Here is a 22,700-nt window from a genome sequence, read left to right on the forward strand (position 1 = left end):
CCTACTCATCCTCACCATGTAATACTGTCCTCCTCTAACCCTACTCATCCTCACCATGTAATACTGTCCTCTACCTCTAACCCTACTCATCCTCACCATGTAATACTGTCCTCCTCTACCTCTAACCCTACTCATCCTCACCATGTAATACTGTCCTCCTCTACCTCTAACCCTACTCATCCTCACCATGTAATACTGTCCTCCTCTACCTCTAACCCTACTCATCCTCACCATGTAATACTGTCCTCCTCTACCTCTAACCCTACTCATCCTCACCATGTAATACTGTCCTCCTCTACCTCTAACCCTACTCATCCTCACCATGTAATACTGTCCTCCTCTACCTCTAACCCTACTCATCCTCACCATGTAATACTGTCCTCCTCTACCTCTAACCCTACTCATCCTCACCATGTAATACTGTCCTCCTCTACCTCTAACCCTACTCATCCTCACCATGTAATACTGTCCTCCTCTACCTCTAACCCTACTCATCCTCACCATGTAATACTGTCCTCCTCTACCTCTAACCCTACTCATCCTCACCATGTAATACTGTCCTCCTCTACCTCTAACCCTACTCATCCTCACCATGTAATACTGTCCTCCTCTACCTCTAACCCTACTCATCCTCACCATGTAATACTGTCCTCTACCTCTAACCCTACTCATCCTCACCATGTAATACTGTCCTCCTCTACCTCTAACCCTACTCATCCTCACCATGTAATACTGTCCTCTACCTCTAACCCTACTCATCCTCACCATGTAATACTGTCCTCCTCTACCTCTAACCCTACTCATCCTCACCATGTAATACTGTCCTCCTCTACCTCTAACCCTACTCATCCTCACCATGTAATACTGTCCTCTACCTCTAACCCTACTCATCCTCACCATGTAATACTGTCCTCTACCTCTAACCCTACTCATCCTCACCATGTAATACTGTCCTCTACCTCTAACCCTACTCATCCTCACCATGTAATACTGTCCTCTACCTCTAACCCTACTCATCCTCACCATGTAATACTGTCCTCCTCTACCTCTAACCCTACTCATCCTCACCATGTAATACTGTCCTCTACCTCTAACCCTACTCATCCTCACCATGTAATACTGTCCTCTACCTCTAACCCTACTCATCCTCACCATGTAATACTGTCCTCTCCTCTAACCCTACTCATCCTCACCATGTAATACTGTCCTCCTCTAACCCTACTCATCCTCACCATGTAATACTGTCCTCTACCTCTAACCCTACTCATCCTCACCATGTAATACTGTCCTCCTCTACCTCTAACCCTACTCATCCTCACCATGTAATACTGTCCTCCTCTACCTCTAACCCTACTCATCCTCACCATGTAATACTGTCCTCCTACCTCTAACCCTACTCATCCTCACCATGTAATACTGTCCTCCTCTACCTCTAACCCTACTCATCCTCACCATGTAATACTGTCCTCCTCTACCTCTAACCCTACTCATCCTCACCATGTAATACTGTCCTCCTCTACCTCTAACCCTACTCATCCTCACCATGTAATACTGTCCTCCTCTACCTCTAACCCTACTCATCCTCACCATGTAATACTGTCCTCCTCTACCTCTAACCCTACTCATCCTCACCATGTAATACTGTCCTCCTCTACCTCTAACCCTACTCATCCTCACCATGTAATACTGTCCTCCTCTACCTCTAACCCTACTCATCCTCACCATGTAATACTGTCCTCCTCTACCTCTAACCCTACTCATCCTCACCATGTAATACTGTCCTCCTCTACCTCTAACCCTACTCATCCTCACCATGTAATACTGTCCTCCTCTACCTCTAACCCTACTCATCCTCACCATGTAATACTGTCCTCCTCTACCTCTAACCCTACTCATCCTCACCATGTAATACTGTCCTCTACCTCTAACCCTACTCATCCTCACCATGTAATACTGTCCTCCTCTACCTCTAACCCTACTCATCCTCACCATGTAATACTGTCCTCTACCTCTAACCCTACTCATCCTCACCATGTAATACTGTCCTCTACCTCTAACCCTACTCATCCTCACCATGTAATACTGTCCTCCTCTACCTCTAACCCTACTCATCCTCACCATGTAATACTGTCCTCTACCTCTAACCCTACTCATCCTCACCATGTAATACTGTCCTCTACCTCTAACCCTACTCATCCTCACCATGTAATACTGTCCTCTACCTCTAACCCTACTCATCCTCACCATGTAATACTGTCCTCTACCTCTAACCCTACTCATCCTCACCATGTAATACTGTCCTCCTCTACCTCTAACCCTACTCATCCTCACCATGTAATACTGTCCTCTACCTCTAACCCTACTCATCCTCACCATGTAATACTGTCCTCTACCTCTAACCCTACTCATCCTCACCATGTAATACTGTCCTCCTCTAACCCTACTCATCCTCACCATGTAATACTGTCCTCCTCTAACCCTACTCATCCTCACCATGTAATACTGTCCTCTACCTCTAACCCTACTCATCCTCACCATGTAATACTGTCCTCCTCTACCTCTAACCCTACTCATCCTCACCATGTAATACTGTCCTCCTCTACCTCTAACCCTACTCATCCTCACCATGTAATACTGTCCTCTACCTCTAACCCTACTCATCCTCACCATGTAATACTGTCCTCCTCTACCTCTAACCCTACTCATCCTCACCATGTAATACTGTCCTCCTCTACCTCTAACCCTACTCATCCTCACCATGTAATACTGTCCTCCTCTACCTCTAACCCTACTCATCCTCACCATGTAATACTGTCCTCCTCTACCTCTAACCCTACTCATCCTCACCATGTAATACTGTCCTCCTCTACCTCTAACCCTACTCATCCTCACCATGTAATACTGTCCTCCTCTACCTCTAACCCTACTCATCCTCACCATGTAATACTGTCCTCCTCTACCTCTAACCCTACTCATCCTCACCATGTAATACTGTCCTCCTCTACCTCTAACCCTACTCATCCTCACCATGTAATACTGTCCTCCTCTACCTCTAACCCTACTCATCCTCACCATGTAATACTGTCCTCTACCTCTAACCCTACTCATCCTCACCATGTAATACTGTCCTCTACCTCTAACCCTACTCATCCTCACCATGTAATACTGTCCTCCTCTACCTCTAACCCTACTCATCCTCACCATGTAATACTGTCCTCTACCTCTAACCCTACTCATCCTCACCATGTAATACTGTCCTCCTCTACCTCTAACCCTACTCATTCTCACCATGTAATACTGTCCTCCTCTACCTCTAACCCTACTCATCCTCACCATGTAATACTGTCCTCCTCTACCTCTAACCCTACTCATCCTCACCATGTAATACTGTCCTCCTCTTACCCTACTCATCCTCACCATGTAATACTGTCCTCCTCTACCTCTAACCCTACTCATCCTCACCATGTAATACTGTCCTCTACCTCTAACCCTACTCATCCTCACCATGTAATACTGTCCTCCTCTACCTCTAACCCTACTCATCCTCACCATGTAATACTGTCCTCCTCTACCTCTAACCCTACTCATCCTCACCATGTAATACTGTCCTCCTCTAACCCAAGGCCCACATCTACCCCTCTACTACAGTAACTGCCCCAAGGCCAACATCTACCCCTCTACTTCAGTAACTGCCCCAAGGCCAACATCTACCCCTCTACTACAGTAACTGCCCCAAGGCCCACATCTACCCCTCTACTACAGTAACTGCCCCAAGGCCCACATCTACCCCTCTACTACAGTAACTGCCCCAAGGCCCACATCTACCCCTCTACTACAGTAACTGCCCCAAGGCCCACATCTACCCCTCTACTACAGTAACTGCCCCAAGGCCAACATCTACCCCTCTACTACAGTAACTGCCCCAAGGCCAACATCTACCCCTCTACTACAGTAACTGCCCCAAGGCCCACATCTACCCCTCTACTACAGTAACTGCCCCAAGGCCCACATCTACCCCTCTACTACAGTAACTGCCCCAAGGCCCACATCTACCCCTCTACTACAGTAACTGCCCCAAGGCCAACATCTACCCCTCTACTACAGTAACTGCCCCAAGGCCCACATCTACCCCTCTACTACAGTAACTGCCCCAGGGCCAACATCTACCCCTCTACTACAGTAACTGCCCCAGGGCCAACATCTACCCCTCTACTACAGTAACTGCCCCAAGGCCCACATCTACCCCTCTACTACAGTAACTGCCCCAGGGCCAACATCTACCCCTCTACTACAGTAACTGCCCCAAGGCCAACATCTACCCCTCTACTACAGTAACTGCCCCAAGGCCCACATCTACCCCTCTACTACAGTAACTGCCCCAAGGCCCACATCTACCCCTCTACTACAGTAACTGCCCTAAGGCCAACATCTACCCCTCTACTACAGTAACTGCCCCAAGGCCAACATCTACCACTCTACTACAGTAACTGCCCCAAGGCCAACATCTACCCCTCTACTACAGTAACTGCCCCAAGGCCAACATCTACCCCTCTACTACAGTAACTGCCCCAAGGCCCACATCTACCCCTCTACTACAGTAACTGCCCCAAGGCCCACATCTACCCCTCTACTACAGTAACTGCCCCAAGGCCCACATCTACCCCTCTACTACAGTAACTGCCCCAAGGCCAACATCTACCCCTCTACTACAGTAACTGCCCCAAGGCCAACATCTATCTACCCCTCTACTACAGTAACTGCCCCAAGGCCCACATCTACCCCTCTACTACAGTAACTGCCCCAAGGCCCACATCTACCCCTCTACTACAGTAACTGCCCCAAGGCCCACATCTACCCCTCTACTACAGTAACTGCCCCAAGGCCCACATCTACCCCTCTACTACAGTAACTGCCCCAAGGCCAACATCTACCCCTCTACTACAGTAACTACCCCAAGGCCAACATCTACCCCTCTACTACAGTAACTGCCCCAAGGCCAACATCTATCTACCCCTCTACTACAGTAACTGCCCCAAGGCCCACATCTACCCCTCTACTACAGTAACTGCCCCAAGGCAAACATCTATCTACCCCTCTACTACAGTAACTGCCCCAAGGCCCACATCTACCCCTCTACTACAGTAACTGCCCCAAGGCCCACATCTACCCCTCTACTACAGTAACTGCCCCAAGGCCAACATCTACCCCTCTACTACAGTAACTGCCCCAAGGCCCACATCTACCCCTCTACTACAGTAACTGCCCCAGGGCCCACATCTACCCCTCTACTACAGTAACTGCCCCAGGGCCAGCATCTACCCCTCTACTACAGTAACTGCCCCAAGGCCCACATCTACCACTCTACTACAGTAACTGCCCCAAGGCCAACATCTACCCCTCTACTACAGTAACTGCCCCAGGGCAAACAACATCTATAGTAGAGGTCGACCGATTAATCGGATGGCCGATTATTTTTGTGCGCCGATTTACCGATTTAAAAAAAAAACAACCATTTATTTTATTTTTATTTTTACACCTTTATTTAATCTTTATTTAACTTGGAAAGTCAGTTAATTAAGAACACATTCTTATTTTCAATGATGGCCTAAGTACGTTCTGCCTCGGGTGAATGCAGTAAGCAAAGGTAAGTTGCTAGCTAGCATTAAACTTATCTTATAAAAAACAATCAATCAATGACTGTCATTGCTCCAATGTGTACTTAACCATAAACATCAATGCCTTTCTTAAAATCAATACACAAGTATATATTTTTAAACCTGCATATTTAGCTAAAAGAAATCCAGGTTAGCAGGCAATATTAACCAGGTGAAATTGTGTCATTTCTCTTGCGTTCATTGCACGCAGAGTCAGGGTATATGCAACAGTTTGGGCTCTTTGCAAACTAATTTGCCAGAATTTTATGCAATTATGACATAACATTGAAGGTTGTGCAATGTAACAGGTATATTTAGACTCATGGATGCCACCCGTTAGATAAAATACGGAACGGAATAAACGTTTTGTTTTCGAGGTGATAGTTTCCGGATTAGTCAAAGGTATATGGTTTTAGAGAGAAATAGTCAACGCGTTATAATTCCTGTAATAACTTGCGGCTGAATTTGAAAGGGGTTCCTTCGTTATTTTACCGTTCATGTCTTCCATAGAGAATGTCTTGATCTACTTCAAATAAGGTCTGTGTTTCGTGCAGGCTTAAACCGCCTCGACGTTTTGATACCCGTGTAAATCTCACTAGGTTAAGGTAACGTTTGTCAACATATTTTCATAAATCCACTCAAATTTTTTAAAATCTTCGCTTATATTTAGCCAATATTGATCAGAGTTACCTTGTCCTATGGATATCTACACAGTTATAAAATTGGCACGGTGATGTAAGCCTACACGAAACACAGACCTTATTTTAAGTGAATCTAAAACATATCCTATGGAATAAATGAAGGAACAGCTTTTCAGATTTTGCTAGAAGCTGTCATGGGAATTATGACTCGCACTTTGGTCGTCAATTCTTACCATGCCCATTATTAAAATAGGATTTCCTGCATATAGAAATTAAAGTTTTTGTTTTCAACATTCATTCCAGGTAACTTAAACTCTATTTTTATTCAAACAGTTGAGAGTATTTGTCTCCTAAGCAGACTCTTCAGTATCATTGTCACTTCAGAGCTGTGTGTGTATTTATGTATTATATTAAGTTAAAATAAAGTGTTCATTGTTCATTCAGTATTATTGCAATTGAGATTATTACAAAAATGTGTGTGTGTGTATGATATATATATATATATATATTTTTAAACATTTTTTAAATAAATCGGCCGACTAATCGGTACCGGCTTTTTTTGTCCTCCAATAATCGGTATCGGTTTTGGCGTTAAAAAATCATAATCGGTCGACCTCTAATCTATAGTATCAATCTACCCCTCTACTACAGTAACTGCCCCAAGGCCAACATCTATCTACCCCTCTACTACAGTAACTGTGTGTGTGTGTGTGTGCTCTGGGCTACACTGACACTTCTCATTGGTGCAGCAACCCTTCTACCCCTCCCCCTCTGGCAGACACCCAGCCCTTAGCACTTTCACAGGTAACATTTGTAATACTTAATTTAGGTTGGGGTTTAGAGGTCGGCTTTGGTTGGGGTTTAGAGGTCGGCTTTGGTTGGGGTTTAGAGGTCGGCTTTGGTTGGGGTTTAGAGGTCGGCTTTGGTTTGGGGTTTAGAGGTCGGCTTTGGTTGGGGTTTAGAGGTCGGCTTTGGTTGGGGTTAGAAGTCAGCTTTGGTTGGGGGTTTAGAGGTCGGCTTTGGTTGGGGTTAGAAGTCAGCTTTGGTTGGGGTTTAGAGGTCGGCTTTGGTTGGGGTTAGAAGACAGCTTTGGTTTGGGATTTAGAGGTCGGCTTTGGTTTGGGGTTTAGAGGTCGGCTTTGGTTGGGGTTTAGAGGTCGGCTTTGGTTGGGGTTAGAAGACAGCTTTGGTTTGGGATTTAGAGGTCGGCTTTGGTTGGGGTTTAGAGGTCGGCTTTGGTTGGGGTTTAGAGGTCGGCTTTGGTTGGGGTTTAGAGGTCGGCTTTGGTTGGGGTTTAGAGGTCGGCTTTGGTTGGGGTTTAGAGGTCGGCTTTGGTTGGGGTTTAGAGGTCGGCTTTGGTTTGGGGTTTAGAGGTCGGCTTTGGTTTGGGGTTTAGAGGTCGGCTTTGGTTTGGGGTTTAGAGGTCGGCTTTGGTTGGGAGTTTAGAGGTCGGCTTTGGTTGGGGTTTAGAGGTCAGCTTTGGTTGGGGTTAGAGGTCGGCTTTGGTTTGGGGTTAGAGGTCGGCTTTGGTTTGAAGTTAGAGGTCGGCTTTGGTTTGGGGTTAGAGGTCGGCTTTGGTTGGGGTTTAGAGGTCGGCTTTGGTTGGGGTTTAGAGGTCGGCTTTGGTTGGGGTTTAGAGGTCGGCTTTGGTTTGGGGTTTAGAGGTCGGCTTTGGTTTGGGGTTTAGAGGTCGGCTTTGGTTGGGAGTTTAGAGGTCGGCTTTGGTTGGGGTTTAGAGGTCAGCTTTGGTTGGGGTTAGAGGTCGGCTTTGGTTTGGGGTTAGAGGTCGGCTTTGGTTTGAAGTTAGAGGTCGGCTTTGGTTTGGGGTTAGAGGTCGGCTTTGGTTTGAAGTTAGAGGTCGGCTTTGGTTTGGGTTTAGAGGTCGGCTTTGGTTTGGGGTTTAGAGGTCGGCTTTGGTTGGGGTTAGAGGTCGGCTTTGGTTGGGGTTAGAGGTCGGCTTTGGTTGGGGTTAGAGGTCGGCTTTGGTTGGGGTTAGAGGTCAGCTTTGGTTGGGGTTTAGAGGTCAGCTTTGGTTGGGGTTTAGAGGTCAGCTTTGGTTTGGGGTTTAGAGGTCGGCTTTGGTTTGGGGTTTAGAGGTCAGCTTTGGTTGGGGTTTAGAGGTCGGCTTTGGTTGGGGTTAGAAGTATCTCAATCATGGAGCTGCTTCGCGTGATGTATTGTTGTCTCTACCTTCTTGCCCTTTGTGCTGTTGTCTGTGCCCAATAATGTTTGTACCATGTTTTGTGTTGCTACCATGCTGTGTTGTCATGTGTTGCTACCATGTTGTTGTCATGTGTTGCTGCCTTGCTATGTTGTCATGTGTTGCTGCCTTGCTATGTTGTCGTCTTAGGTCTCTCTTTATGTTGTGTTGTGGTGACTCTTGTCGTGATGTGTGTTTTGTCCTATATTTCTATTTTTAATTCCAGCCCCCTGTTCTCGCAGGAGGCCTTTTGGTAGGCCGTCATTGTAAATAAGAATTTTTAACTGACTTCCTTAGTTAAATAAAGGTAAAATAAAATACAAAATAGTGCTGTGTCTGTGTTTCTGCCCAGGAGAAAGCAGAGGAGGAGGAAGGTTGAAAAGGAAGAGTGTGAGGGACGGGCAGCGGCATTCTCCAGTGAGTGACAGCCAGAGAGAGGAAGTGTCTCTTGTAAGTGATGATGTCACAGCAGACTGTGTTCCTCTCAGCCTATCAGAGGAGCTGAAGAGAAAGAATGTGAGAGTCCTGACCCCTCGACCCCCTTCAGTTTGCCTCCCTCTGCCGGTAAGTTCCCTAACCTCTGACCCCCAACCCTCAGAGGAAACTATCTTTCACTCTGTTTTACTATTTTACATTCTGTTCCTCAAAAGCCCTTATGGTTACCAGTTATCCTGTTAAGGCTGGGGGCGCTGTTGTCACTATTTATGGTAATCGTGTAATTTTTGAAACGGCTTCCTACAAAATTCTTGATCGTACAATATGCATATTATTATTATTATTGGATAGAAAACAGTCTATAGTTTCTATAGGAGTTGAAATTTTGTCTCTAAGTGGAACAGAACCCATTCTACAGCAATTTCCCTGACATGGAGTCAGATTTTTCAGAAATTTTGGCCACTGTTCTGGAGTCAGTTTTAAGGCCAATGTTATTCCTATGAGTATACGGACACTGCTTACGTCTTCCCCTGGATGCCTTTACGTGATGACGATTTGAATGGGGTCGATTGCGCAATCACAGGCCCTATAAATAAAAAAACCCTGTAGGTAGTAGCTCCTTTCCAGCTGCGTCATGCGCGTGGAGGACATCGACCTGCTATTTTTCCAAGCGTTAGTTTAGCCTGTTATATTTCTCTGGTCATGTTTTTACTCGTTATAGGAGTTAAAAACATCATAAGGTAGTTAATTTAAAGCGTTTTATAGCGATTTATATCCGTTTAGTGCAATTTTGGGACATTTATTTCTGAAACGCTGTGAATCGCTGGGCACGCTTCCAGTTCATCCCGAACGCAGTTAGCATTTCCACATGGCAAGAGGACAGCTTTCCACCAAAAGACGATTAGACCCAAGAAAGGATCCTTTGCCCAAGATACTGATGGAAGAACAGCTCAAAGTAGGAAATTTTTATTATGATAAATTGTGTTTCTGTCGAAAAATGTTAGTGGCTTAGGACGCCATGTTTTTTGACGTAGCTTCGCTTGGCGCAAACTGTATTGAAAAGTAAGGATAATTTAAAAAATGTAATTCCGCGATTGTATTAAGAATTAAATTGTCTATCAATCGCTGTCCACCCTATATTTTTTAGTCACGTTTATGAGTATTTATGTATACGAGTAGATCACTGTCTAATATGGCGCACGGACATTTTCTCACCAGCTGGGCTACTTTTGTCATTGTGTAACCATGATTTTTGGTGGCTAAATATGCACATTTTCGAACAAACTGTATATGCATGTTGTAATGTGATGTTACAGGGGTGTCATCTGAAGAATTCTGAGAAGGTTAGTGAAAAAAATAATATATTTTGGCGATGTTTACGTTATCGCTCTCTTTGGTTAGAATCAATGCTGGGGTAATGTTTGCACATGTGCTATGCTAATATAACGATTTATTGTGTTTTCGCTGTAAGACACTTAGAAAATCTGAAATATTGTCTGTATTCACAGGATCTGTGTCTTTCGATTAGTGTATGCTGTGTATTTTTACGAAATGTTTGATGATTAGTAAGTAGGTAAACACGTTGCTCTATGTAGTTATTCTAGTCCATTTGTGACGGTGGGTGCAATTGTAAACTATGCCATCTACCTGAAATATGCACATTTTTCTAACAAAACCTATCCCATACCATAAATATGTTATCAGACTGTCATCTGATGAGTTTTTTTCTTGGTTAGGGGCTATAAATATCTTAGTTTAGCCGAATTGGTGATAGCTACTGGTGTTGGTGGACAAATAAAAGATGGTGGATTATGCTAATGTGTTTTTAGGTAATAGATTTACATCTTTACATATTGTGTCTTCCCTGTAAAACATTTTAAAAATCGGACATGTTGGCTGGATTCACAAGATCTGTGTCTTTCATTAGCTGTATTGGACTTTAATGTGTGAAAGTTAAATATTTAAAAAAAAAAATTTTTTGGAATTTCGCAGCTCTGCCTTTTCAGTGGGGGTGGGGGGGGGTGTGCCGCTAGCGGCACCCTAGTCCTAGACAGGTTAAATAAGGCCTTAGTGGCGTTTGGCAAAAGTACCCTGACATATTTAAGGGAACATTTGTGCACTCACATTGCATCATTTATCACAGGGGTGTCAAACTCATTCCACGGAGGGCCTTGTGTCTGCAGGTTTTTGGTCTTTCCTTTCAATAAAGCCCTAGACAACCAGGTGTGGGGAGTTCCTAACTAATTAGTGATGTTAATTCATCAATCAAGTACAAGGGTGGAGCGAAAACCCGCAGACACTCGGCCCTCCGTGGAATGAGTTTGACACCTGTGATTATCACGACACAGGATAAATGTGACCGAGAAACACCACAGATTTCCCTTTGCACACATGCCGAGTCCTACAGCAAACATAATGTAATACACAACATGGCTATCACCTACATATTCAGAGAGAGATTCTACAGCAGAGAAGTGCAGTGATAAAAATATGCAGTCACAAAATATGGAGAATGGATGACCGTAATTAAACAATCATGAAATAATCAACATATTATCGGATCAGAACGACCACTCCCACTCAATCTACAGTAGGTCTACAGGCAGAAGAGTGAATTCAGGGCCATGGTCAGGCATCGACCGGTTCTGTTCCATGGTTCTGCTCTGCGGTTCTGTTCCATGGTTCTGCTCTGCGGTTCTGTTCCATGGTTCTGCTCTGGGGTTCTGTTCCATGGTTCTGCTCTGCGGTTCTGTTCCATGGTTCTGCTCCGGGGTTCTGTTCCATGGTTCTGCTCCGGGGTTCTGTTCCATGGTTCTGCTCTGCGGTTCTGTTCTGCTCTGCGGTTCTGTTCCATGGTTCTGCTCTGCGGTTCTGTTCCATGGTTCTGCTCTGCGGTTCTGTTCCATGGTTCTGCTCCGCGGTTCTGTTCCATGGTTCTGCTCTGCGGTTCTGTTCCATGGTTCTGCTCTGCGGTTCTGTTCCATGGTTCTGTTCCGCGGTTCTGTTCCATGGTTCTGTTCCGCGGTTCTGTTCCATGGTTCTGCTCTGCGGTTCTGTTCCATGGTTCTGCTCTGCGGTTCTGTTCCATGGTTCTGCTCTGCGGTTCTGTTCCATGGTTCTGTTCCGCGGTTCTACTCCATGGTTTCCATGGTTCTGCTCTGCGGTTCTGTTCCATGGTTCTGCTCTCCGGTTCTGTTCCATGGTTCTGCTCTGCGGTTCTGTTCCATGGTTCTGTTCCGCGGTTCTGCTCCATGGTTCTGCTCCATGGTTTCCATGGTTCTGCTCTGGACTGTATATTGCATAGAAACAGAAAGCCCTGCATGTGTTTTCATTGAAGCCACTTTGAATTAACACACACTACTGTATAGGCAGGTATGAAACATCATGCATAATATCACGGTGGGTATGAAGACAGTAGCCTATCTCACTTTGAATCAAACACATAGGCCTGGCCAACCATGGCAGGCATGAAATATTTGGCTAAATCATCAAACAGTATTCAGGCTTACCTTTTCTTGTGTTTGACGTTCTACAGCACTAGGCTTGATGTTACAGATGGCGATTATTTCATCATAGTCCAAAGAGTCACTGACTTCCCTTTCAAAGGACAACATGACTAGATTGTTGAGATTTAGCCTCTCAACACAACATGTAGTGGAGAAGAGCCTCTCAACAGTACATGTGGTGGAGAAGAGCCTCTCAGCAGTACATGTGGTGGAGAAGAGCCTCTCAGCAGTACATGTGGTGGAGAAGAGCCTCTCAGCAGTACATGTGGTGGAGAAGAGCCTCTCAGCAGTACATGTGGTGGAGAAGAGCCTCTCAGCAGTACATGTGGTGGAGAAGAGCCTCTCAGCAGTACATGTGGTGGAGAAGAGCCTCTCAGCAGTACATGTGGTGGAGAAGAGCCTCTCAGCAGTACATGTGGTGGAGAAGAGCCTCTCAACACAACATGTGGTGGAGAAGAGCCTCTCAACAGTACATGTGGTGGAGAAGAGCCTCTCAACACAATGTGTGGTGAAGAAGAGCCTCTCAGCACAACATGTGGTGGAGAAGAGCCTCTCAGCAGTACATGTGGTGGAGAAGAGCCTCTCAGCAGTACATGTGGTGGAGAAGAGCCTCTCAGCAGTACATGTAGTGGAGAAGAGCCTCTCAGCAGTACATGTAGTGGAGAAGAGCCTCTCAACAGTACATGTGGTGGAGAAGAGCCTCTCAGCAGTACATGTGGTGGAGAAGAGCCTCTCAGCAGTACATGTGGTGGAGAAGAGCCTCTCAGCACTACATGTGGTGGAGAAGAGCCTCTCAGCACTACATGTGGTGGAGAAGAGCCTCTCAACAGTACATGTGGTGGAGAAGAGCCTCTCAGCAGTACATGTGGTGGAGAAGAGCCTCTCAACAGTACATGTGGTGGAGAAGAGCCTCTCAGCAGTACATGTGGTGGAGAAGAGCCTCTCAGCAGTACATGTGGTGGAGAAGAGCCTCTCAACAGTACATGTAGTGGAGAAGAGCCTCTCAACAGTACATGTAGTGGAGAAGAGCCTCTCAACAGTACATGTGGTGGAGAAGAGCCTCTCAACACAACATGTGGTGGAGAAGAGCCTCTCAGCAGTACATGTAGTGGAGAAGAGCCTCTCAGCAGTACATGTGGTGAAGAGCCTCTCAGCAGTACATGTAGTGGAGAAGAGCCTCTCAACACAACATGTGGTGGAGAAGAGCCTCTCAGCAGTACATGTAGTGGAGAAGAGCCTCTCAGCAGTACATGTGGTGAAGAGCCTCTCAGCAGTACATGTAGTGGAGAAGAGCCTCTCAACACAACATGTGGTGGAGAAGAGCCTCTCAACACAACATGTAGTGGAGAAGAGCCTCTCAACACAACATGTGGTGGAGAAGAGTCTCTCAGCAGTACATGTGGTGGAGAAGAGCCTCTCAGCACTACATGTGGTAGAAAAGAGCCTCTCAACAGTACATGTGGTGGAGAAGAGTCTCTCAGCAGTACATGTGGTGGAGAAGAGCCTCTCAGCACTACATGTGGTGGAGAAGAGCCTCTCAACAGTACATGTGGTGGAGAAGAGCCTCTCAACACAACATGTAGTGGAGAAGAGCCTCTCAACACAACATGTAGTGGAGAAGAGCCTCTCAGCACTACATGTGGTGGAGAAGAGCCTCTCAGCAGTACATGTGGTGGAGAAGAGTCTCTCAGCAGTACATGTGGTGGAGAAGAGCCTCTCAGCAGTACATGTGGTGGAGAAGAGCTTCTCAACAGTACATGTGGTGGAGAAGAGCCTCTCAGCAGTACATGTGGTGGAGAAGAGCCTCTCAGCAGTACATGTGGTGGAGAAGAGCCTCTCAGCAGTACATGTGGTGGAGAAGAGCCTCTCAACACAACATGTGGTGGAGAAGAGCCTCTCAACAGTACATGTGGTGGAGAAGAGACTCTCAGCAGTACATGTAGTGGAGAAGAGCCTCTCAGCAGTACATGTGGTGGAGAAGAGCCTCTCAGCAGTACATGTGGTGGAGAAGAGCCTCTCAGCAGTACATGTGGTGGAGAAGAGCCTCTCAGCAGTACATGTGGTGGAGAAGAGCCTCTCAGCAGTACAGCAGGAAGTCATAGGACTCCTGCCCCTAACCCTTACTCGGCTATGGATGTTTGGGAAAATGTCAGGGCTGCAGCTGTCCAAAACTTTGATTCAGGGAAATCATTCCTGAACCCCCCTCCAATTTCCAACACAGTTGCTGAATAAACACAGTTCATTTATCATCCTCAACATAGATAATATAGTGATCACATAGGGCCTGCAGGGATTTTTTCAGTGTTGCGTTTTTGGGCAGCTGCTCTTGACGATGTTGATTTAAACCTTCAATATTAATTTTAAAAAGTTATTAAAGCTGCAATACTTCTTTGGGTAGGTAGGTTGATAGAGTAGGTTGATGTGTATGATATTGGAAGTGATTTAGTGAGAGTGTGTACGATGTCTGTATAAGAGGAAGACTATAATGTGTGATGTCCAAATAAATAATAACTGCCAATTTGCATGGTTGAGTGTCTATGTGTGTAACATGTAGTGCGTATAGCCTTAATATTCATGATGATAATTGTAATCCATATCGTATCACCATCATAGTTGCATCATAATTACCTTTAACATCATTGAAAATCACATCCCAGCATTTCCATACCAATTGGCGTTTCACATGATCATGAAAGAGACCTTGCATTACTCTAGAGACGACTTCACTACAGTACAAATGTATTCCGTACAATATGTTATTATTCCCCAATGCCCCTATTCTGATATCTTCCCCCTTGCTTGTTGTAAACATATATAAACGTGTAGACAAAGACATAGAAAAGATATACAAACAAGAAACATTAAATTATAGAACAGTTCTCGACAATAGAGGGAGAAGAGAAGAGGAAGGAGAGAGAGAGAAGAGAGCGAGATCAGGTGTGTGTGTTAGTCTGTATGTGTAAGCAGCATGTAGTTGAGTACGTGTGTGTTAGTCCGTATGTGTAACAGCATGTAGTTGAGTACGTGTGTGTTAGTCCGTATGTGTAAGCAGCATGTAGTTGAGTACGTGTGTGTTAGTCTGTATGTGTAACAGCATGTAGTTGAGTACGTGTGTTTTAGTCCGTATGTGTAAGCAGCATGTAGTTGAGTACGTGTGTTTTAGTCCGTATGTGTAAGCAGCATGTAGTTGAGTACGTGTGTTTTAGTCCGTATGTGTAACAGCATGTAGTTGAGTACGTGTGTTTTAGTCTGTATGTGTAAGCAGCATGTAGTTGAGTACGTGTGTGTTAGTCTGTATGTGTAACAGCATGTAGTTGAGTACGTGTGTGTTAGTCTGTATGTGTAAGCAGCATGTAGTTGAGTACGTGTGTGTTAGTCCGTATGTGTAACAGCATGTAGTTGAGTACGTGTGTTTTAGTCTGTATGTGTAAGCAGCATGTAGTTGAGTACGTGTGTTTTAGTCCGTATGTGTAAGCAGCATGTAGTTGAGTACGTGTGTTTTAGTCCGTATGTGTAAGCAGCATGTAGTTGAGTACGTGTGTTTTAGTCCGTATGTGTAAGCAGCATGTAGTTGAGTACGTGTGTGTTAGTCTGTATGTGTAAGCAGCATGTAGTTGAGTACGTGTGTGTTAGTCCGTATGTGTAACAGCATGTAGTTGAGTACGTGTGTGTTAGTCTGTATGTGTAACAGCATGTAGTTGAGTACGTGTGTTTTAGTCCGTATGTGTAAGCAGCATGTAGTTGAGTACGTGTGTTTTAGTCCGTATGTGTAAGCAGCATGTAGTTGAGTACGTGTGTGTTAGTCTGTATGTGTAACAGCATGTAGTTGAGTACGTGTGTGTTAGTCTGTATGTGTAAGCAGCATGTAGTTGAGTACGTGTGTTTTAGTCCGTATGTGTAAGCAGCATGTAGTTGAGTACGTGTGTGTTAGTCTGTATGTGTAAGCAGCATGTAGTTGAGTACGTGTGTTTTAGTCCGTATGTGTAAGCAGCATGTAGTTGAGTACGTGTGTGTTAGTCTGTATGTGTAACAGCATGTAGTTGAGTACGTGTGTTTTAGTCCGTATGTGTAAGCAGCATGTAGTTGAGTACGTGTGTGTTAGTCCGTATGTGTAAGCAGCATGTAGTTGAGTACGTGTGTGTTAGTCTGTATGTGTAAGCAGCATGTAGTTGAGTACGTGTGTGTTAGTCCGTATGTGTAACAGCATGTAGTTGAGTACGTGTGTTTTAGTCTGTATGTGTAAGCAGCATGTAGTTGAGTACGTGTGTTTTAGTCCGTATGTGTAAGCAGCATGTAGTTGAGTACGTGTGTTTTAGTCCGTATGTGTAAGCAGCATGTAGTTGAGTACGTGTGTGTTAGTCTGTATGTGTAACAGCATGTAGTTGAGTACGTGTGTGTTAGTCTGTATGTGTAAGCAGCATGTAGTTGAGTACGTGTGTTTTAGTCCGTATGTGTAAGCAGCATGTAGTTGAGTACGTGTGTGTTAGTCTGTATGTGTAAGCAGCATGTAGTTGAGTACGTGTGTTTTAGTCCGTATGTGTAAGCAGCATGTAGTTGAGTACGTGTGTGTTAGTCTGTATGTGTAACAGCATGTAGTTGAGTACGTGTGTTTTAGTCCGTATGTGTAAGCAGCATGTAGTTGAGTACGTGTGTGTTAGTCTGTATGTGTAAGCAGCATGTAGTTGAGTACGTGTGTGTTAGTCCGTATGTGTAACAGCATGTAGTTGAGTACGTGTGTTTTAGTCTGTATGTGTAAGCAGCATGTAGTTGAGTACGTGTGTTTTAGTCCGTATGTGTAAGCAGCATGTAGTTGAGTACGTGTGTTTTAGTCCGTATGTGTAAGCAGCATGTAGTTGAGTACGTGTGTGTTAGTCTGTATGTGTAACAGCATGTAGTTGAGTACGTGTGTGTTAGTCTGTATGTGTAAGCAGCATGTAGTTGAGTACGTGTGTTTTAGTCCGTATGTGTAAGCAGCATGTAGTTGAGTACGTGTGTGTTAGTCTGTATGTGTAAGCAGCATGTAGTTGAGTACGTGTGTTTTAGTCCGTATGTGTAAGCAGCATGTAGTTGAGTACGTGTGTGTTAGTCTGTATGTGTAACAGCATGTAGTTGAGTACGTGTGTGTTAGTCTGTATGTGTAACAGCATGTAGTTGAGTACGTGTGTGTTAGTCCGTATGTGTAAGCAGCATGTAGTTGAGTACGTGTGTTTTAGTCCGTATGTGTAAGCAGCATGTAGTTGAGTACGTGTGTTTTAGTCCGTATGTGTAAGCAGCATGTAGTTGAGTACGTGTGTGTTAGTCTGTATGTGTAACAGCATGTAGTTGAGTACGTGTGTGTTAGTCTGTATGTGTAAGCAGCATGTAGTTGAGTACGTGTGTGTTAGTCTGTATGTGTAAGCAGCATGTAGTTGAGTACGTGTGTGTTAGTCCGTATGTGTAACAGCATGTAGTTGAGTACGTGTGTTTTAGTCTGTATGTGTAAGCAGCATGTAGTTGAGTACGTGTGTTTTAGTCCGTATGTGTAAGCAGCATGTAGTTGAGTACGTGTGTTTTAGTCCGTATGTGTAAGCAGCATGTAGTTGAGTACGTGTGTGTTAGTCTGTATGTGTAACAGCATGTAGTTGAGTACGTGTGTGTTAGTCCGTATGTGTAAGCAGCATGTAGTTGAGTACGTGTGTTTTAGTCCGTATGTGTAAGCAGCATGTAGTTGAGTACGTGTGTTTTAGTCCGTATGTGTAACAGCATGTAGTTGAGTACGTGTGTTTTAGTCCGTATGTGTAACAGCATGTAGTTGAGTACGTGTGTGTTAGTCCGTATGTGTAACAGCATGTAGTTGAGTACGTGTGTTTTAGTCCGTATGTGTAACAGCATGTAGTTGAGTACGTGTGTGTTAGTCCGTATGTGTAAGCAGCATGTAGTTGAGTACGTGTGTGTTAGTCCGTATGTGTAAGCAGCATGTAGTTGAGTACGTGTGTGTTAGTCTGTATGTGTAACAGCATGTAGTTGAGTACGTGTGTGTTAGTCTGTATGTGTAACAGCATGTAGTTGAGTACGTGTGTGTTAGTCTGTATGTGTAAGCAGCATGTAGTTGAGTACGTGTGTTTTAGTCCGTATGTGTAAGCAGCATGTAGTTGAGTACGTGTGTGTTAGTCTGTATGTGTAAGCAGCATGTAGTTGAGTACGTGTGTTTTAGTCCGTATGTGTAAGCAGCATGTAGTTGAGTACGTGTGTGTTAGTCTGTATGTGTAACAGCATGTAGTTGAGTACGTGTGTTTTAGTCCGTATGTGTAAGCAGCATGTAGTTGAGTACGTGTGTGTTAGTCTGTATGTGTAAGCAGCATGTAGTTGAGTACGTGTGTGTTAGTCCGTATGTGTAACAGCATGTAGTTGAGTACGTGTGTTTTAGTCTGTATGTGTAAGCAGCATGTAGTTGAGTACGTGTGTTTTAGTCCGTATGTGTAAGCAGCATGTAGTTGAGTACGTGTGTTTTAGTCCGTATGTGTAAGCAGCATGTAGTTGAGTACGTGTGTGTTAGTCTGTATGTGTAACAGCATGTAGTTGAGTACGTGTGTGTTAGTCTGTATGTGTAAGCAGCATGTAGTTGAGTACGTGTGTTTTAGTCCGTATGTGTAAGCAGCATGTAGTTGAGTACGTGTGTGTTAGTCTGTATGTGTAAGCAGCATGTAGTTGAGTACGTGTGTTTTAGTCCGTATGTGTAAGCAGCATGTAGTTGAGTACGTGTGTGTTAGTCTGTATGTGTAACAGCATGTAGTTGAGTACGTGTGTTTTAGTCCGTATGTGTAAGCAGCATGTAGTTGAGTACGTGTGTGTTAGTCCGTATGTGTAAGCAGCATGTAGTTGAGTACGTGTGTGTTAGTCTGTATGTGTAAGCAGCATGTAGTTGAGTACGTGTGTGTTAGTCCGTATGTGTAACAGCATGTAGTTGAGTACGTGTGTTTTAGTCTGTATGTGTAAGCAGCATGTAGTTGAGTACGTGTGTTTTAGTCCGTATGTGTAAGCAGCATGTAGTTGAGTACGTGTGTTTTAGTCCGTATGTGTAAGCAGCATGTAGTTGAGTACGTGTGTGTTAGTCTGTATGTGTAACAGCATGTAGTTGAGTACGTGTGTGTTAGTCTGTATGTGTAAGCAGCATGTAGTTGAGTACGTGTGTTTTAGTCCGTATGTGTAAGCAGCATGTAGTTGAGTACGTGTGTGTTAGTCTGTATGTGTAAGCAGCATGTAGTTGAGTACGTGTGTTTTAGTCCGTATGTGTAAGCAGCATGTAGTTGAGTACGTGTGTGTTAGTCTGTATGTGTAACAGCATGTAGTTGAGTACGTGTGTTTTAGTCCGTATGTGTAAGCAGCATGTAGTTGAGTACGTGTGTGTTAGTCTGTATGTGTAAGCAGCATGTAGTTGAGTACGTGTGTGTTAGTCCGTATGTGTAACAGCATGTAGTTGAGTACGTGTGTTTTAGTCTGTATGTGTAAGCAGCATGTAGTTGAGTACGTGTGTTTTAGTCCGTATGTGTAAGCAGCATGTAGTTGAGTACGTGTGTTTTAGTCCGTATGTGTAAGCAGCATGTAGTTGAGTACGTGTGTGTTAGTCTGTATGTGTAACAGCATGTAGTTGAGTACGTGTGTGTTAGTCCGTATGTGTAACAGCATGTAGTTGAGTACGTGTGTTTTAGTCTGTATGTGTAAGCAGCATGTAGTTGAGTACGTGTGTTTTAGTCTGTATGTGTAGCAGCATGTAGTTGAGTACGTGTGTTTTAGTCCGTATGTGTAAGCAGCATGTAGTTGAGTACGTGTGTTTTAGTCCGTATGTGTAAGCAGCATGTAGTTGAGTACGTGTGTGTTAGTCTGTATGTGTAAGCAGCATGTAGTTGAGTACGTGTGTTTTAGTCCGTATGTGTAAGCAGCATGTAGTTGAGTACGTGTGTGTTAGTCTGTATGTGTAACAGCATGTAGTTGAGTACGTGTGTGTTAGTCTGTATGTGTAACAGCATGTAGTTGAGTACGTGTGTGTTAGTCCGTATGTGTAAGCAGCATGTAGTTGAGTACGTGTGTTTTAGTCCGTATGTGTAAGCAGCATGTAGTTGAGTACGTGTGTTTTAGTCCGTATGTGTAAGCAGCATGTAGTTGAGTACGTGTGTGTTAGTCTGTATGTGTAACAGCATGTAGTTGAGTACGTGTGTGTTAGTCTGTATGTGTAAGCAGCATGTAGTTGAGTACGTGTGTGTTAGTCTGTATGTGTAAGCAGCATGTAGTTGAGTACGTGTGTGTTAGTCCGTATGTGTAACAGCATGTAGTTGAGTACGTGTGTTTTAGTCTGTATGTGTAAGCAGCATGTAGTTGAGTACGTGTGTTTTAGTCCGTATGTGTAAGCAGCATGTAGTTGAGTACGTGTGTTTTAGTCCGTATGTGTAAGCAGCATGTAGTTGAGTACGTGTGTGTTAGTCTGTATGTGTAACAGCATGTAGTTGAGTACGTGTGTGTTAGTCCGTATGTGTAAGCAGCATGTAGTTGAGTACGTGTGTTTTAGTCCGTATGTGTAAGCAGCATGTAGTTGAGTACGTGTGTTTTAGTCCGTATGTGTAACAGCATGTAGTTGAGTACGTGTGTTTTAGTCCGTATGTGTAACAGCATGTAGTTGAGTACGTGTGTGTTAGTCCGTATGTGTAACAGCATGTAGTTGAGTACGTGTGTTTTAGTCCGTATGTGTAACAGCATGTAGTTGAGTACGTGTGTTTTAGTCCGTATGTGTAACAGCATGTAGTTGAGTACGTGTGTGTTAGTCCGTATGTGTAAGCAGCATGTAGTTGAGTACGTGTGTGTTAGTCCGTATGTGTAACAGCATGTAGTTGAGTACGTGTGTTTTAGTCTGTATGTGTAAGCAGCATGTAGTTGAGTACGTGTGTTTTAGTCTGTATGTGTAAGCAGCATGTAGTTGAGTACGTGTGTTTTAGTCCGTATGTGTAAGCAGCATGTAGTTGAGTACGTGTGTGTTAGTCCGTATGTGTAAGCAGCATGTAGTTGAGTACGTGTGTTTTAGTCCGTATGTGTAAGCAGCATGTAGTTGAGTACGTGTGTGTTAGTCTGTATGTGTAACAGCATGTAGTTGAGTACGTGTGTGTTAGTCTGTATGTGTAAGCAGCATGTAGTTGAGTACGTGTGTGTTAGTCTGTATGTGTAAGCAGCATGTAGTTGAGTACGTGTGTGTTAGTCCGTATGTGTAACAGCATGTAGTTGAGTACGTGTGTTTTAGTCTGTATGTGTAAGCAGCATGTAGTTGAGTACGTGTGTTTTAGTCCGTATGTGTAAGCAGCATGTAGTTGAGTACGTGTGTTTTAGTCCGTATGTGTAAGCAGCATGTAGTTGAGTACGTGTGTGTTAGTCTGTATGTGTAACAGCATGTAGTTGAGTACGTGTGTGTTAGTCCGTATGTGTAAGCAGCATGTAGTTGAGTACGTGTGTTTTAGTCCGTATGTGTAAGCAGCATGTAGTTGAGTACGTGTGTTTTAGTCCGTATGTGTAACAGCATGTAGTTGAGTACGTGTGTGTTAGTCCGTATGTGTAACAGCATGTAGTTGAGTACGTGTGTTTTAGTCCGTATGTGTAACAGCATGTAGTTGAGTACGTGTGTTTTAGTCCGTATGTGTAAGCAGCATGTAGTTGAGTACGTGTGTTTTAGTCCGTATGTGTAAGCAGCATGTAGTTGAGTACGTGTGTGTTAGTCTGTATGTGTAACAGCATGTAGTTGAGTACGTGTGTGTTAGTCCGTATGTGTAACAGCATGTAGTTGAGTACGTGTGTTTTAGTCCGTATGTGTAAGCAGCATGTAGTTGACTACGTGTGTGTTAGTCCGTATGTGTAAGCAGCATGTAGTTGAGTACGTGTGTGTTAGTCCGTATGTGTAAGCAGCATGTAGTTGAGTACGTGTGTGTTAGTCTGTATGTGTAACAGCATGTAGTTGAGTACGTGTGTGTTCATATCCACTTCATAATGTTCAGATATTTTAAACAGTTCCCAGACCTTCTTTCGTGACCTGAAGTCCCTGTAGAATTTATTTACAGCCACGGTGTTATGGAGCTGAACAGCTGTCCATCTATAAAGAGTTTGTCCACAATGATAGAGGCACGCTTACCATTCCCCCTTTGTTGCCTTTGTACCGGATACAGTCTCTTACGACGTTCGTTTATCTCCCTTGGAAATTGACAATTCGTTTGATTAACTATTTAAGACAGCCTAACCAGAAGGGAAAATA

The 22,700-nt window shown here is 44.3% G+C and overlaps 1 protein-coding gene across 2 annotated transcripts in view; it reads left to right on the top strand.

The window, feature by feature from the left end:
• The window catches only part of LOC129869506 (uncharacterized), a 61,403-nt gene that overhangs the window by 33,127 nt on the left and 5,576 nt on the right, over positions 1–22,700 (top strand). For both annotated transcript variants that reach the window (XM_055943976.1, XM_055943977.1), the window contains exon 5: positions 8,848–9,059. In XM_055943976.1, the coding sequence (XP_055799951.1) occupies positions 8,848–9,059 (212 nt within the window). The remainder of the gene's footprint in view (positions 1–8,847; positions 9,060–22,700) is intronic.

Source organism: Salvelinus fontinalis, chromosome 14 (genome assembly GCF_029448725.1).
Source record: "Salvelinus fontinalis isolate EN_2023a chromosome 14, ASM2944872v1, whole genome shotgun sequence".
Taxonomy (NCBI): Eukaryota; Metazoa; Chordata; class Actinopteri; order Salmoniformes; family Salmonidae; genus Salvelinus; species Salvelinus fontinalis.